Source organism: Paramisgurnus dabryanus, chromosome 17, assembly GCF_030506205.2.
Source record: "Paramisgurnus dabryanus chromosome 17, PD_genome_1.1, whole genome shotgun sequence".
NCBI lineage: Eukaryota > Metazoa > Chordata > Actinopteri > Cypriniformes > Cobitidae > Paramisgurnus > Paramisgurnus dabryanus.
In genome coordinates this window covers 9,854,961-9,872,655 of record NC_133353.1, presented here as the reverse complement: position 1 = coordinate 9,872,655, position 17,695 = coordinate 9,854,961, and the positions used below count along the sequence as shown (strand labels likewise).

At 38.3% G+C, this 17,695-nt stretch overlaps 1 protein-coding gene across 4 annotated transcripts; it reads left to right on the top strand.

Moving 5' to 3' along the window:
- The first annotated feature begins 787 nt into the window (after positions 1 to 787).
- fsip1 (fibrous sheath interacting protein 1) lies at positions 788 to 16,188 on the top strand. Of its 4 annotated transcripts, none has more exons than XM_065275072.2 (13): positions 788 to 899; positions 1,003 to 1,052; positions 1,135 to 1,183; positions 1,431 to 1,591; positions 1,674 to 1,731; positions 2,374 to 2,525; positions 2,595 to 2,676; positions 2,827 to 2,913; positions 3,323 to 3,444; positions 3,785 to 3,895; positions 6,805 to 6,951; positions 14,662 to 14,787; positions 15,852 to 16,188. In XM_065275072.2, exons 2-13 carry the CDS (start codon positions 1,014 to 1,016, stop codon positions 15,951 to 15,953), a joined length of 1,236 nt encoding a protein of 411 aa, XP_065131144.1. In that variant the 5' UTR covers positions 788 to 899; positions 1,003 to 1,013; the 3' UTR covers positions 15,954 to 16,188. The 4 variants fall into 4 exon arrangements, with proteins under 4 accessions (XP_065131144.1, XP_065131145.1, XP_065131147.1 ...); XM_065275073.2 differs by having other exon boundaries at positions 1,677 to 1,731; positions 15,852 to 16,186; XM_065275075.1 differs by having other exon boundaries at positions 15,797 to 15,935.
- Positions 16,189 to 17,695: the final 1,507 nt, after the last annotated feature.

The window sequence follows — 17,695 nt, the reverse complement described above, 5'->3', positions numbered from 1 at the left end:
ACCATTTATTAAAGAAATTAAACAATATTGAAAGATTCTACGCAATATTAAAAACAAAAAAGACTTACGAAGCACTTGGTTCTTTTAATCTTTGTAACTTAGTTAATTTTATATCTGTACCGCTGACACAAATTTTTATTTCTTTTCCATTCAAATACCCTTATTCACTTTTCTTTTTTTAGTATTTCTTTTATTGTTTTACACATAGATATGTATATAAAGGCTAGATGGCTCGTCCGCGCTGATGGCCAATTGAGTGGAACGTCCGCATTTTGGCGGCCATCTTAGGACAGGGCGCTCGCTCACTCGTAGCATTGAGTTTTAATGATGCAGGTACTTTTAAATGACCATAACTTGCTTAATTTTTTACCGATTTTCAAACGGATTGGTTTGTTATAAACGTCAAAGATGTACCTATGACACTGAATACGTATACTAAAAATAAATAAAAAATTCATGAAACATGTTAAAGCATCCAGAATTATAGCCACGTTAATAACGTTTGTAAAAAACCAAACCGTTTGTAAATCCGTCAAGAATTCAGCAAGTTACGATCATTTTAGTTGGCGTATGTCACTCACCTTCCGTCCACAGCAGCAGGGAGCAGCACTATGGCAGCACTGACCTAAGATGGCCGCCAAGTGACGACACAGCTGACTCCGCCTTGAGCCATCTAGCCTTTATATACATATCTATGGTTTTACACCGCGCCAGTCACGTGAGTAAAACTCTGGTTGCCATGGTTCCCATGCGAGGCTGCTCATAGGCTATAACGGTGCGAGTGAATAAAAAAACCTACTGCTATGTGTGTAGTTACAACATCCGGGTACTTTCAGAGTCCTTAGATACCGCGCGCACGCTGTAAACATCAACAGGATGAGAAGCTTTCACTTCACAGCGTAAGAAACTAAAATGACTTACTTATGTGTGTGATACGTATGTGTGTGCGTGTTTTTCTTTAACTCACTGTGATTTATGTATCATCCTGCTGTGCTGTTGTAGGTAAAGATGATATGGAGGGAACTAAAGGTCATCTAAAGGAGATTTGTCTGGTGAGTTATGAATGTTCATAGACCTGACACACAGCCCATCCTGTCTGTCATCATTAATAATGATTGTGGTTCATCACTGCAGGATCCAGAGAGGTTAAAGGAGATCACTGGATGTCTATCAAAGAATCAGAGTATGATTTATACTACATTCAGTGTGTGTGCGGTCATGAAGTGAATCCTTATTGTGAATCCAGCAAGCAAATAGCTAATGAACATGACTATTACTAAGGGTTGTTGATATAAACAGTTGCGTATGTATGAGAAAGAACCATTCGTGACAATCATGGGGGGACTTCTAGTTGGGGTCATGTTTAAAACCACAGATGTCTCGCAGCGTAACATTAAGGATTCATCGCTTGATTCATGTGACTGTTGTAGTTGCTGTATGTGAAGACTATATGGACATCACAAAGGGAAGTCTGGATGATATTTCTCGACCGGCTTCCAGTGATCGTTCTCACGCTGGCAGTCGAGAGTCTTTCTCTGAGATGGGACACAGATCTCTGGAGGTGCTCAGTCCTGATGTCACTGATACGAGGGTAAAGTCATATTTGAAACCACAGAGAGTTGAAATAAATTGATTGTAGACATGAAGTCTTGTTGATTCTTTATCTTCTAAAGCAGATTCAAGAGAGCACGCATGAGATGAGCGATTGTGAAGAACACAAATCTGATCACGGTATTGAGAGATTCAAGCTGAATGCTCACATCTATACATTGATGTACATGATGATTGACACCGTGTATATATATATATATATATATATATATGTGCACTGTAGTGTTGCTGTTAAAGGGGACATTTCACAAGACTTTTTAAGATGTCATATGTGAAGTTTTAGCTCAAAATACCCCACAGATAATTTATTATAAGATGTTAAAAATTACTCTTTGTAGGTGTGAGCAAAAATGTGCTGTTTTGGGGTGTGTCCTTTAAAATGCAAATGAGATGATCAAATGCAAACACTGATCGCCATAATGGTGGTTTGTTGAAATTAAAACTCAATTGTGCTGTCAATTATTTTCTCTTTCTGCACTAAATGCAGTGTCATGGTTGGATAGTGCAGATTAAGGGATGGTATTATTATAAATAGATCCCCTTCTGACATCACATTCAATGAGCTATTTTTTACACGTACTTGATCTGTTTCAAATTTTCTAAGTTGATAGAAGTGCTGAGGACTCAATTATAGCACTTAAACATGGAAAAGTCAGATTTTCATGATATGTCCCCTTATATATACACTGTAATCTACTGTTAGTTATTGTGTGTGCGCTGTGGGTCACATGAACTGAACGTAAGTTTTGTTTTTCACAAAAGATTCTGACGAGGAAGCTAAAGATTCAGAGTTGGAAAAAGCCATGAAGAAAATGAAGAAACTGGATGAGATTCTGTCTCTTAAGGTTTCAGTGGAAAGGGAGGTGAAGAGGAAAAGCAGAGAGCTTCATCAGAGACTCTGGCAGGAGCTACAGGTGAGTCTCCTGATACACCAACATGTCAATGATTTATAGCAACATCTTTATCATCTGGACGGTTTGTAGGCTGTTAGTCTCAGAGCGAGTCCAGAGAGCAGCGATGAGATGGACAACACCAGACGCTTTCTATTATTGACGCCTGAAAGGTGTAAGTGTGATTCTTGTTATGATGTTTTATTCCTGTCAAGTCCCTTGATGTGTTGATTGTATTAACGTCATACATTAATCAATACATTTGCTTTTAGATTTACACAGTGAGAAATCTTGAGAGAGAAATAATTGACTGTGATTCTTTTAGTTGAGGATTGCAGTGAAGATGTGGATTATGTACCTGTGTTTGAAACTGAAGTTCTAGAAGATTTAAACCTGAAATCTCTGAAAGAAGGTGAAGTGTATTCATCTCTAAAACACAAGTGCAGTCATGTTTGTGTGGAGTATAAAACATTTGTAAATCGACAAAAACAACTGTAAAAATGTTTAGATTTCTGCTTTCTCACTACTTAAAGTGATTTTGTCAATTGTACAACACAATTTTAGTTATAAATGTGGTTGTAGTATTTGTTGAATGCTGCTTTAACACTGTATGGTTTTCACAGTGTTGTTGTTTATTTCTTTATTCAAACATTGACTGAAAATTGTATTAATGTCACTGACATTGTTTTGACACTAGAGGACGTCCTCACCTTAACAGTGACCCATCTGAGATTCACACAACTCTTTGACAGACATGATGTGCGTGTTTGTGTGTGTGTTTGTGTGTGTGTGTCTCTGTATGTGTTTGTGTGTTCACAAAGAAAATGCACAAAGCGATAAGACTGAATTAGGTCAGCAGGTGATTGAAGATCAGACTCCAGACATCAGACATGGAGCTGCTCAGAGCAAGCGCAGGCAAGATTTTGTCAAGAAAAACATTGAGGTATGTGGAGGTCACTTCAGGCCAATGAGGTCCATATGACTGAACATATGTAGAAGATCTCATACACGACTTGACTAGGGAAGATTTCTTTCCTGTTTTGATCGATTTCACTTTAACAGTCAAAAGGTTTTAGTTGATATTAAAGCTGTAATTCAGGTGGTTTTACCCATAAGTGCAGGCGGATGTCATCAATATATTTGGCCTGTTTTCTTGAAGAGAGTTACTGTGAATAGTTGATCTAAAAGAGTACAAAGCCACAAAAAAATGAAAGAAAGAATAATGTGATGTATAATCTTAATAAATTGTCCTGTGTTGTGTGTGTTTGTAAATGAATGTTCAGCTGGCAGGATCATCAGTTCTGTTGACCAATCAGGAGAGAGAGAGACTTGAGGAACTTCTCAAAGATTTAGAAGAAGATCAGAACAATACAGAGCCAATGAGTCGACGTGAGGTATAAATACAGACACACACAATCTGAAGACTGAAGATCCTTTTCTGTCTCTTAAAATGACTTGATGATCTGATAGGATGAAGTTTAACCCTAACTTATGTTATTGTGAGGATATTTGTGTCATTACTACATATAAACTGATAAAACCTCACTGCAAACTAGAATTGTAAGTAATTATGATCTGATGAGTTTTAAAAGTTCTGTTTGTTTCTTCAGTGATTGCTGTGAGCTCAGGTGTTTTGGGTCATAAAGTTCACCTGATTTCTCACAACATACGTTGATTTGCTGATTTGTTCTGTTTATATGACATTTCTGATTAACTGGGAGGGCTCAGAGCTCGGAATTTTAGCCAGAATCCCAAGTACCCTCCTCACTGGGATAGATGTACCAGCAGAGAAAGCGGGGTTGGGGTGGTGGAGGGATGCTGCAAAAACTGTCATTGGACAGAGGTGAGGGATGGCTATTTATAGACACTCCTTCGTGCAGATTGGTTGGATCACATGACCACGCTACTCCTGAACTTAGTTAAATAAACTTCATTTTGCATCAGTCCTTTATTAACATTTCTAGAAATTGTTTACCAAATTATGTTAATATTGATACGCGTGGTGACTTTGGTCACTATAACTGTGATTTCTCTAGTTCGCCTGCGCATTCAGGTCTTAATGACTAATGGTAAACAAACTTGGCTTGCTGTCCTCGAAGGGAGCTCTCTACCTGAGCTCTGAACCTTCAGAGAGAGCGAACCTGAGGCTGGGGCTCGAGCCACAAGTTCAACCCCCTGCAACGGAACTGCAAAGAGGAAGAAAGAGAGAGTGAAGGAGGAGATGGGGAGGAGGAGGGATGTCGGAAAAGAAAGCAGCTGGACAGGAAGGCCTGAAGGCTGCCTTATATACGCCCATGATGATGATGATTGACAGGCCTGAATGTTTAGGCTCCTCCCGAACCTACGTTTAGAACTGCATGTAAAATTTTCATACTCTTTTGCAAACACAAACACGAGTTGGCAGTTATTTTTTCCTTCGGCTGATGTCCGTGCATGCATATGCATGCTAATATGGCAGACCGGAAACGCAAACTTGTGTAAAAGTTCGACTTTGGTGAACTCTGATATGCGAATTGGTATCATGATACATCACAGCGTGACCTTTTCAGATGAAGGAAAAAGTGAATAAAAACCATATCCCACAATCCCATTTTGGTACAATAATAAAAAATAAATCCTAACACTTCTAAATCCATGATATGTAAATAATAAAACAAGACTTTAGCCTTTGATGTCAGACATGCGTGACTGCAGCATTAGTGTGGTGAGGAGGATCTCTTTAAGATTGTGAATAATAAACTTCAATGTGATCTCCTTCATCCGGTGTAGATACTACAGCCCTTCATCTTCTGTGCTTTGAATCATTGTGCTGTAATTATGAGAGGAAAGCAAACCGGCCACAGATGTTGCGAGACTCCTCACAGATTTCATCCAAACTTCTTCAGGACTTTACTGTCAGGAGATGTATTTTTTTTTTGGATCACAGCAGCATCGATAGACTCTTTATGACATAATTCAATTCAGATTCATCATTCTTCTCTCTTTGACCCTGAAAAACACTTCAGTTTTGATAAGAAACGTCTCGGTTGGACAGAAATGTTCTAGCAGACAGACGTATGGCATTTACGGTCTGTTGAACTTCATTTGCACAGCATGTGTGTTTGTAGTATTGCAGACTGATTATCAGTTGGATTTCTTTATAACTGGACTCATTTCCCACAGGAACTCAAACATTGTAGTATATATTGTTCTCAAAGACAGACAGACAGGGCGTTCACACACATAATGTGCAGTTGAAGATGATTTTGGCTTTGAATAAAAAGATCTTGAGTTTCAGTTCTGTATGAAGAACTCAGACATTACAGATTAAGAGACGCTTTTATCCGACGCTACTTACAGTACAGAAAGAAACAACAACAGGACGATTGGGCTTTGGATTCTGATTTTCTTCTGTTGTTTTTTCTTCGACCGCGCCAATTCCTGGCCAAATTACAGAGATGCCAATTAGCACGGGCCTCTGTGTTTGGCAGTATATGGTAGGTCATTTGCAGGGACATTTTTTAGTTTACAAATTACAGGTATGGTTGATTCGCACAGGATTTAGATCACAGACAACCTCGGCAATTATTAGAAGTCACTAGAGGTCACCATGTGATACTAATCCTGAGCGAATAGGGCTAAAGTCTGCATTAATATGAGATCTAACAGTACTTCACTCGGAAGTGGTCAATGCCATCATCGCCCGTCTGGGGATTCAGTGATTCTGGATCTTATCTAATAATCCCGTGCGTATAGTACTTTAGTATATTACGTAGCGTGACAGAAGTTTTTTCTTGAGAATTATTCAGTAGAGTCACGTTTTGAGATCCAGACAGTGTAATGGAGACCCATCTAAACCTATTGGAGTTATAAACCTACAGTGTTTGCTGGATTGTAACGCAGCACTGTGAGGTCACTGTAATTATACTCAGAATTATGAGCGGCCTTCCGTTTCTCCAGCGTGCCAAATCTGACCTCAGTGTGTCGGCTAAAACCCAACGCTCACAGGTCCACTACAGCGACCTCATTGGGAAACAGAAAGGGAGTTAGTCAAGACTTAGATATTTGGATCTTTGGACAGAGCGAGCGTCTGAGAGAAGCAATCAGAATATTGTCTGAAGTCCAAAACTAAATACCAGGTGCAGGAAAACCGCTGGACTTTTCTATTCATGTGAAACAGAGCTTGTTGTTTGTGACAAATACAGGACATGTTATTGTTGTTTTTATATCCAAAATGTGCCGATCTGTCATTATTTACTCTTCTTCAAAACTCATAAAAGTTTCTCTTCTTTGAAAAGCAGTACTATTGTTGTTTTATTTTCAGGTGTCTCTGTGTGCTGCTGTCTATGGTGAAGGTTTCGGTCCAGAACTCCAACATCTCCTCCATATTGACTCCAGACTGCAGCAGCTGCTTCCCGTCAATGACTTCACGTCTGTGAGGAGCTCATGGACCGAAGCCGGCTCATCGCAGGTCTGTACTCATCTGTTTCCTGGTTTTCATGTCTTCTGATAATACAGCACACAGATCTTTAACCCCTGCACCACATCACCAGTTCATTAACTACTGTTTGAGCGTCTGGATGTTCGTGCATCACGAGCTATAATGACTGAGTTTCATCAGATCAGATCTCAGTCCATTCACACAATGCTGCACAGAAGCGTGTTTCATCTGTTAATGTTTAATCTCATCAAAGATCATCGATCATCAACACATTCTGTGTCATCTTTAATCTATTACTTTGTTGGATTTGTACATGTCATTTTATTAATGATACTTCACATGAAGTGTTATGTAGATGATTAGGAACAGTCCAGTAAAACTAAACCAGCTAACATGAGATCAGTGACAGGCAATGAAATATTGCTGTCTGTGTAAAATTCAATTCATATTTATATAACATAGTTTTAAAGCAGCTGTAAAATGATTGCAGTCCAATCCAAGGCCTATTATTGATCCTGATCATTATCTTAGGATTTATAGTAAAAGATAGTGTGATTCATGCTAAACATTTGAAATTAAATTTTACCAAAACTGTCAGGTTTATAACCACTTTATGCATTGTCATAACCTTGTTGGCAAATTTAAACCAATCAAAAATCTGCTTGAATCAGTGTGTTACAGTACCTTGATTAATGCACATCTGATGTGTTTTATATTCATTATTATATTGATAGATTCAGAACATGATTGTGAAATAAACTGATCAATCTGAGCTGATGTTTTCTTCATTAAAGCAGCAGATCTCTGCTAACATGTTTTAAAACACCGCCTGTTTTGTCCGGAAGAGATGTGGTCATGAAGAGATTAAGATCAGATGAGAAATGTAGATCAGAGATTAAACTCAGTGACACATCGGCCAACAGCCACAAGTTCACGGACAGGAACGGTTTGATGAGTTTCTGAAGCAGAAGTCTTCAATCAGGTTGTGGTTTTGAGTAATGCATCATGAATTGCAGCCTTGAGTTTAAGTGTCATTGTTTATCTGTTGTTGATGTTGTTGTTGTTGTTTTGTGTTCAGTGAAAGGATGCAGTCGGTCCAACATGGATTCTGTCAGGATTAGGTGTTCACTTTTCTGTGTGTTTTATCTTCATTTTTATTTATAAATGTTAACTACACAGCAATAAGTCCAGTGTTAAATGAACTCTCATAGTATTGACACTTTCTCAGAGTTTTTATAGCTTATCTTGCACACTTTCAAGAGAGTTTTATTTTTAACACTAGACCAGAGTTCACAAAAGTGTTAAAGGGGTCATATTATGAGACTTTATTAAAGATGTTAAATAAATCTTTGGTGTCCCCAGAGTGCATATGTGAAGTTTTAGCTCAAAATACCCCACGGATCATAAATTATATCATGTTAAAATTGACACTTTGTAGGTGTGAGCAAAAATGCAAATGAGCTGATGAAATGCAAATTTTTACTGTGTAGTAATGTCTCGGTTTACTATAGTTACTGGTTAGTTTCTACTTAAATCCTTGCATTGGTTCATTTCATTGTCTCTATTTGTCTTTGTGTGTTTCTGGATTATTCATGAAATGATATTTGAAGAGGTTTATACTCTTTATGTTTGTTGGTCATAGACAGACTGTGACAGATTTACTGTTGAAGAAGATTTTTGCTTTGAGCTGTTTAATGATTTAAGATCATAATTCACGATGCCCAGACTCACATTATTTTGCACGTTAAAGTTCCTCTCAGATGGAAAGTTGAATGTTTTTTTAGTTAGTCATGTGGTTTTGATCTGTTGAAACACACAAATCCAGATGAGCTTCAGGTTTATTGTCTAACACTACAGGAATGTCTGAATGACTCGAAGAGAAATGTCAAACTTTAACTTAACTAAACACTGTTATTATTTCATTACTCTTCTTTGTCTTCTTTCATAATTACCCAATTTCTCTCTTTAATCTGTAAACTCCCTCTACACATCATTACTTAACTCAATATTATATTATATTACAGCAGATTATTCTCTTCTGAGCAACATTCATTTGTGTTTTTGAATTGGTTCATGTCTGATCTGATGTGTATGTGAGTCAGTTCTGGTCTGATTTGATCAGTGTATGTAGATCAGTTGAGGTCTGATCTGATGTGTATGTGAGTCAGTTTGAGTCTGATCGGATCAGTGTATGTAGATCAGTTGAGGTCTGATCTGATGTGTATGTGAGTCCGTTTGGGTCTGATCGGATCAGTGTATGTAGATCAGTTGAGGTCTGATCTGATGTGTATATGAGTCGGTTCTGGTCTGATCTGATCAGTGTATGTAGATCAGTTGAGGTCTGATCTGATGTGTATGTGAGTCAGTTTGGGTCTGATTTGATCAGTGTGTGTAGATCAGTTGAGGTCTGATCTGATGTGTATATGAGTCGGTTCTGGTCTGATCTGATCAGTGTATGTAGATCAGTTGAGGTCTGATCTGATGTGTATGTGAGTCAGTTCTGGTCTGATCTGATCAGTGTATGTAGATCAGTTGAGGTCTGATCTGATGTGTATGTGAGTCAGTTTGGGTCTGATTTGATCAGTGTGTGTAGATCAGTTGAGGTCTGATCTGATGTGTATGTGAGTCAGTTTGGGTCTGATCTGATCAGTGTATGTAGATCAGTTGAGGTCTGATCTGATGTGTATGTGAGTCAGTTTGAGTCTGATTTGATCAGTGTATGTAGATCAGTTGAGGTCTGATCTGATGTGTATATGAGTCGGTTCTGGTCTGATCTGATCAGTGTATGTAGATCAGTTGAGGTCTGATCTGATGTGTATGTGAGTCAGTTTGAGTCTGATTTGATCAGTGTATGTAGATCAGTTGAGGTCTGATCTGATGTGTATGTGAGTCAGTTCTGGTCTGATCTGATCAGTGTATGTAGATCAGTTGAGGTCTGATCTGATGTGTATGTGAGTCAGTTTGGGTCTGATCTGATCAGTGTATGTAGATCAGTTGAGGTCTGATCTGATGTGTATGTGAGTCAGTTTGGGTCTGATTTGATCAGTGTGTGTAGATCAGTTGAGGTCTGATCTGATGTGTATGTGAGTCGGTTCTGGTCTGATCTGATCAGTGTATGTAGATCAGTTGAGGTCTGATCTGATGTGTATGTGAGTCAGTTTGGGTCTGATTTGATCAGTGTATGTAGATCAGTTGAGGTCTGATCTGATGTGTATGTGAGTCCGTTTGGGTCTGATTTGATCAGTGTATGTAGATCAGTTGAGGTCTGATCTGATGTGTATGTGAGTCAGTTTGGGTCTGATCTGATCAGTGTATGTAGATCAGTTGAGGTCTGATCTGATGTGTATGTGAGTCAGTTTGGGTCTGATTTGATCAGTGTATGTAGATCAGTTGAGGTCTGATCTGATGTGTATGTGAGTCCGTTTGGGTCTGATTTGATCAGTGTATGTAGATCAGTTGAGGTCTGATCTGATGTGTATGTGAGTCAGTTTGAGTCTGATCGGATCAGTGTATGTAGATCAGTTGAGGTCTGATCTGATGTGTATATGAGTCGGTTCTGGTCTGATCTGATCAGTGTATGTAGATCAGTTGAGGTCTGATCTGATGTGTATGTGAGTCAGTTTGAGTCTGATTTGATCAGTGTATGTAGATCAGTTGAGGTCTGATCTGATGTGTATGTGAGTCAGTTTGGGTCTGATCTGATCAGTGTATGTAGATCAGTTGAGGTCTGATCTGATGTGTATATGAGTCAGTTTGGGTCTGATTTGATCAGTGTATGTAGATCAGTTGAGGTCTGATCTGATGTGTATGTGAGTCAGTTCTGGTCTGATTTGATCAGTGTATGTAGATCAGTTGAGGTCTGATCTGATGTGTATGTGAGTCCGTTTGGGTCTGATCTGATCAGTGTATGTAGATCAGTTGAGGTCTGATCTGATGTGTATATGAGTCGGTTCTGGTCTGATCTGATCAGTGTATGTAGATCAGTTGAGGTCTGATCTGATGTGTATATGAGTCGGTTCTGGTCTGATCTGATCAGTGTATGTAGATCAGTTGAGGTCTGATCTGATGTGTATGTGAGTCGGTTCTGGTCTGATCTGATCAGTGTATGTAGATCAGTTGAGGTCTGATCTGATGTGTATGTGAGTCAGTTTGGGTCTGATCTGATCAGTGTATGTAGATCAGTTGAGGTCTGATCTGATGTGTATGTGAGTCGGTTCTGGTCTGATCTGATCAGTGTATGTAGATCAGTTGAGGTCTGATCTGATGTGTATGTGAGTCAGTTTGGGTCTGATCTGATCAGTGTATGTAGATCAGTTGAGGTCTGATCTGATGTGTATATGAGTCGGTTCTGGTCTGATCTGATCAGTGTATGTAGATCAGTTGAGGTCTGATCTGATGTGTATGTGAGTCAGTTTGGGTCTGATCTGATCAGTGTATGTAGATCAGTTGAGGTCTGATCTGATGTGTATGTGAGTCAGTTTGGGTCTGATTTGATCAGTGTATGTAGATCAGTTGAGGTCTGATCTGATGTGTATGTGAGTCGGTTCTGGTCTGATCTGATCAGTGTATGTAGATCAGTTGAGGTCTGATCTGATGTGTATGTGAGTCAGTTTGGGTCTGATCTGATCAGTGTATGTAGATCAGTTGAGGTCTGATCTGATGTGTATGTGAGTCAGTTTGGGTCTGATTTGATCAGTGTGTGTAGATCAGTTGAGGTCTGATCTGATGTGTATGTGAGTCAGTTTGGGTCTGATCTGATCAGTGTATGTAGATCAGTTGAGGTCTGATCTGATGTGTATGTGAGTCAGTTTGGGTCTGATTTGATCAGTGTATGTAGATCAGTTGAGGTCTGATTTGATGTGTTTGTGATTCGGTTCTGGTCTGATTTGATCAGTGTATGTAGATCAGTTGAGGTCTGATCTGATGTGTATGTGAGTCCGTTTGGGTCTGATTTGATCAGTGTATGTAGATCAGTTGAGGTCTGATCTGATTTGTATGTGAGTCGGTTCTGGTCTGATCTGATCAGTGTATGTAGATCAGTTGAGGTCTGATCTGATGTGTATGTGAGTCAGTTTGGGTCTGATTTGATCAGTGTATGTAGATCAGTTGAGGTCTGATTTGATGTGTTTGTGATTCGGTTCTGGTCTGATTTGATCAGTGTATGTAGATCAGTTGAGGTCTGATCTGATGTGTATGTGAGTCAGTTTGGGTCTGATTTGATCAGTGTATGTAGATCAGTTGAGGTCTGATCTGATGTGTATGTGAGTCGGTTCTGGTCTGATCTGATCAGTGTATGTAGATCAGTTGAGGTCTGATCTGATGTGTATGTGAGTCAGTTTGGGTCTGATTTGATCAGTGTATGTAGATCAGTTGAGGTCTGATCTGATGTGTATATGAGTCAGTTTGGGTCTGATTTGATCAGTGTGTGTAGATCAGTTGAGGTCTGATCTGATGTGTATGTGAGTCAGTTTGGGTCTGATCTGATCAGTGTATGTAGATCAGTTGAGGTCTGATCTGATGTGTATGTGAGTCAGTTTGGGTCTGATTTGATCAGTGTATGTAGATCAGTTGAGGTCTGATTTGATGTGTTTGTGATTCGGTTCTGGTCTGATTTGATCAGTGTATGTAGATCAGTTGAGGTCTGATCTGATGTGTATGTGAGTCCGTTTGGGTCTGATTTGATCAGTGTATGTAGATCAGTTGAGGTCTGATCTGATGTGTATGTGAGTCGGTTCTGGTCTGATCTGATCAGTGTATGTAGATCAGTTGAGGTCTGATCTGATGTGTATGTGAGTCAGTTTGGGTCTGATCTGATCAGTGTATGTAGATCAGTTGAGGTCTGATCTGATGTGTATGTGAGTCAGTTTGGGTCTGATCTGATCAGTGTATGTAGATCAGTTGAGGTCTGATCTGATGTGTATGTGAGTCGGTTCTGGTCTGATCTGATCAGTGTATGTAGATCAGTTGAGGTCTGATCTGATGTGTATGTGAGTCAGTTTGGGTCTGATCTGATCAGTGTATGTAGATCAGTTGAGGTCTGATCTGATGTGTTTGTGAGTCGGTTCTGGTCTGATCTGATCAGTGTATGTAGATCAGTTGAGGTCTGATCTGATGTGTTTGTGAGTCGGTTCTGGTCTGATCTGATCAGTGTATGTAGATCAGTTGAGGTCTGATCTGATGTGTTTGTGAGTCGGTTCTGGTCTGATCTGATCAGTGTATGTAGATCAGTTGAGGTCTGATGTGATGTGCAGTAGTGTTATGTTGAGGCTACTCGGGGGAAACTTTGGCTCTTTTCCTGACTCTACGTGGCATTGAGTGAAGCTTCAGTTCTTGTGTTTGTGAGTCATTCAGTCTGTTTTCACTCTTCATAAGAAACACAGCAGATGCATCTAAAGACTTCAGATTAGTTTAGTAGAGAAACATACATTGTGTCTGCTATGAATATGTGGAGAAAATTAAATGCTTCATTTAAATGTCCAGCATATGTGAGATTTATTTTCTTCAAACTTCTCAAGCTGTTCCTCCTGAAGCTGACTGCAGTTTGCAGATCTCCATTACAGAACAAACAGAAGAATTTCACTCGGGAATTTCAGTGGAATTTAAAACAAGCACATGTTTTACACATGATCACGTGTGTTTCTGCACATGTATGATTCACGTGGCTGTAATCCTGACAGAGATCTTCAAATATAAAATACATCATTTGATTTGTTGATGTTTTTGGTCACAGCGTAATTCAGATTTCGACTCTTTACATTGAGAAGTTGAATATTGGGTGATTATGTGAATGTAGATGATGATTTATACAGCAGACACACTGAAGTGATGTTTGTTTTAAACAATCTTCTGCTTATTCAACACCACAGCTTGCAAAGTAATTCAATAATAACTTCAGTTTAGTTTAAGTTTAAAACTTTTTAATCGAATCAAATATGATGTTAATTGAAGGTCTTTCATTTGAACCCAAATGAGGTTTATTTTAGATGGATGTAGTCAGTGAGAGTATATAAATCCTCTGAGGACAGATAGGATTGTTTTTGAATATTTATGAAGCTGATGTTACAGTGCAGTTTGTTTGATGATGTTATTATGCAGCAGTGGATCTCAAACTGAAGACATGAGATGATGCCGGGGGGCCCAGATGTATGACATTTAAAAGAACACATTCATTTCTCTGTGTAATTAAAGGCTACTCAATCATGTTTTGTTTCATTCAAATTCTAAGTTTGAGATTGTTTTATGTCATGGATTTTCTTTGGGGAGACAAACACTGAAAAGTTTGAGAAGCACTGTTATAGAGATTTAACATCTTCAGATTCACTCGTGCTTTACTACTGAATGTTTTAGAAGACTTCAGCACAAGCCGTTCATTTTGAAAGCAAACGTGTGTTTAGTGGTTTAGAGGGGTCAGTAAACTGGACATTTAGTTTCCTAGTATATAGTAGTCCATATAATCTTCTTCAGCATTCTTCAACAGAAATGAATGTTCAGATGTTCAGCATTTACAACAGAAATGATTATCTTTCAGGAAAAGAAACAGAAGATGTGATTCCTTATAGACTCTTATCATAACATATCTGACTGCCTTGCTCTTATTAGTTTTACTACAATAATAAAATGACCTTCATAGTTTAATGTGTGAGAGAGATGATTTACAATATATTGATTCATATGATAATGTGTCGTTTAAAACCAAGACTGAGTGATGAGCAGATATCTGTACCTTCTCTTGTGCTGAAGAGTTTAGATGAGATGAAGATGGGAGACAGAGTCTTGTGGGACGTGAGAGAGAGACGAGAGCAAGAGAAACGTCTGCGAGAAATCCAACATCAGCTGCAGCTTCTGGATGAGATAGAGAAGAGTGATGTGAGTTCACAAACACACAGATTTACTGCCTCAGACGTCACACACAATCACTACTAATAGAAATCAGACTTTTATTTCATTTCTTTGCTTTGTGAGAAGGTTTGTGTGCTTGTAATCCTAATGACATCTGTCTTCTTCATCTGTATCAGCAACTTCAAGTTTTATAGAGTTTCAGGTCACACAACATGTGTTGTTATTCTGTGTTAGTCTCAGTGAGACACACACACACACACACACACACACACACACGCACGCACGCACGCACGCACGCACGAGAGGAATGTTCTTGTGTTAGATGTGCTTTGTGTGAATCACTGGAGTTTGGTGAACACCTTTCAGAGGTTTGATGTAAATAATTGATTTATGATGAAATAATCTTGAATGTTTGGGTGCTGCTGGCTTGTTCTCAATAATATTATTGAATATCATGTACTTATATAATGTGTTATTAAATTTGGTCTTACATTCATTTCTCAAAAGCACACATGTGTGATTTATAAAACAAATGTACGCATAGAAAACGGGCGTATGCCCCACTTTCAGAGGTAAAATTTATAAATCAAGAATGGCTTATATTTCCAAAAACCTGCAGCAATTGAAGAAGCAAAAGTGCGTACGGCTGCTGAGACCCTGACGTGGCGCTGAACACAGCAGTGAGACACTGATGATGATGATGATGATGATGAAGAACAGTTTCTGATTTGTTTTTAAATCACTTCAGGACTTTTGTGTGTGTTTTTGTTGGCCGTCCTCAAGTTGGATAGTAGTTGTGCTAACAGGTTGATTTATTGTCAGGAAATATCCCAGAAAGATCTAAATGCAAACACTGAATGATGTCAGATTTACTTTCTAACCACAGAGGGTGAAAACTCTCAGTTATTAGAACTAAATCAAAGTCCCAAATTGTGCAAATATCAACTAAACAAGTCAAATATTAGTTTGACCTCTTGAGATGAACGGTTTTAAAACTAATCTGTCATTTAAAAGCTGTGTGTGTGTGTGTTTAAAGTCAGAATCTGATGTTTGTCATTAAGGTTGAATGATTGGCCGTCCTCTCTTTACAGCTGATTCATTTATCTGACGCTCACGGTATTTCTCCACGGCCGTCCAGCTCCGTTCTGAATGAAACTGATGAGACGATGACAGAGCGAGAAGAGAAATCCTAATCACAGAGAAATAAACTCTTCAATCATCCATTAATGTCGAACTATAAGAATCTTTTCACTTTGATTTATTCCTCGTCTAAGCGTCTGTCCTTTAGGTCTGTTTGTCATTTGGCCCTGAGCTGTTTGCCAGTTTCATCATCAGAATCAGATTTGTGAATCAGATTCAAATACTTCACAAGAACAAAATAAAATGTTCCTTTTTAAAATGAAACCCGCATGTCTTTCATTTTTGTGTCATGAACTTTTGATTTGCAAAAATTTTTTGAATCTGAACAAACATTTAATTTAAGATTATTTCTGCAAAACAACTTGACGTGTGTATCATCTTATGAGTGCTATAGTTGTGTATCATATATTTCATAACATCTATTATATTAATAACATTTTTACACATTCTTGCACTCTTGTGTTGTGTTTTGATCATAAGGTTCATTGGTAACAGGTAAGTGCTCACCTGAGATAATCAGCTAATAGTGTTTACAACCGAGTCTGTGTACTCTAATAAAGCTGAGCTGATATCAGTTTATCATTAAGATTTAAACCTAAATAATAAAGATGAGTGTGTAACTCAACCTGCACACAGATGTGATCAAATCTGACCTTTAGGAAAACTGCATATCTGACCAGTCGTAAGTCGCACGTTTATATCTGTAGCAATAGCCAACACCACCTATGGCTCAAAATTATTGATATTTAATGCCAAAAATCATAAGGATATTAAGTAAACCTCAAGTTCCATGAAGATATTTTGTAAACTTCCTATTGTAGATATATTGGTAATGTGTGTAGCTTAGGACTCCATTTGGACAACTTAAAAGGCATTTCTCAATTTCCACGCTTAGATTCTAGATTTTCAAATATTTTCTTAACCTAAAAAACTATACATGGATAGAAAGTGTATTTATTTAACTTTAGATGATGTATACACCTCAATTTCAAACAATTGACCCTTATGACTGACTTTATAGCACAGAGTCACACACAAACCCAATGCAGAAGTGAAACTCACAATAACTGCACCTGTGGATGTGTTACTACTCTGACATATCTGTGTGTTTACTGAACAACTTTAAATCAAACTTAAACCAGACATTATATTCTTCAGACATAAAGCCGAGAGCACAATACAAACATTTAAACTAGATCAAAGTATTAGGCCTTAACTGAGCAAATATCCACCTGGTTTCACAAACAGGGTTACGATTAAGCCACAAGTAAAGCTTTAGTTAAAATCAGTTCTGCTATGTCAAGGCTACTGAGGACATTTATATACAAACATGATATATTTCTTAAAACAGCAGTGTGATGTTAAAGCTGCAATCACTAACAACTAACAATCACTTAACTGTTAAATGTTTTTAATTCAATACAGAATTATAATTCATTACTATATGCGCCTCTCTATATTCAACCAGGAGTCTTTTTTAAAATGACTAATGGCTACGGTAAGCTTCCATCTCAACCGAAAGTTAAAGTTTGTAGCGTTAGCTTTTATTCACCACCAGTGGAGTTTTGTTTCCCATGTTAACGTCTTTACTGTGAGACCGCTGACTTTAACTTGACTTAATGTTTTGTAAATTCTGTTAATAAAGCTTTTCTTGTGATGGTTCGGCTACAATTTTTAAAAGACGTCACAGTGTGATTTAACAAAGTTAGTTTGTTAAACCGGTCCATAATGAATCAAGGTTAAAGGTTGTGTGTCATAGCAATAATCTGACTGATGACTGTGAGTTTTGGAGGAT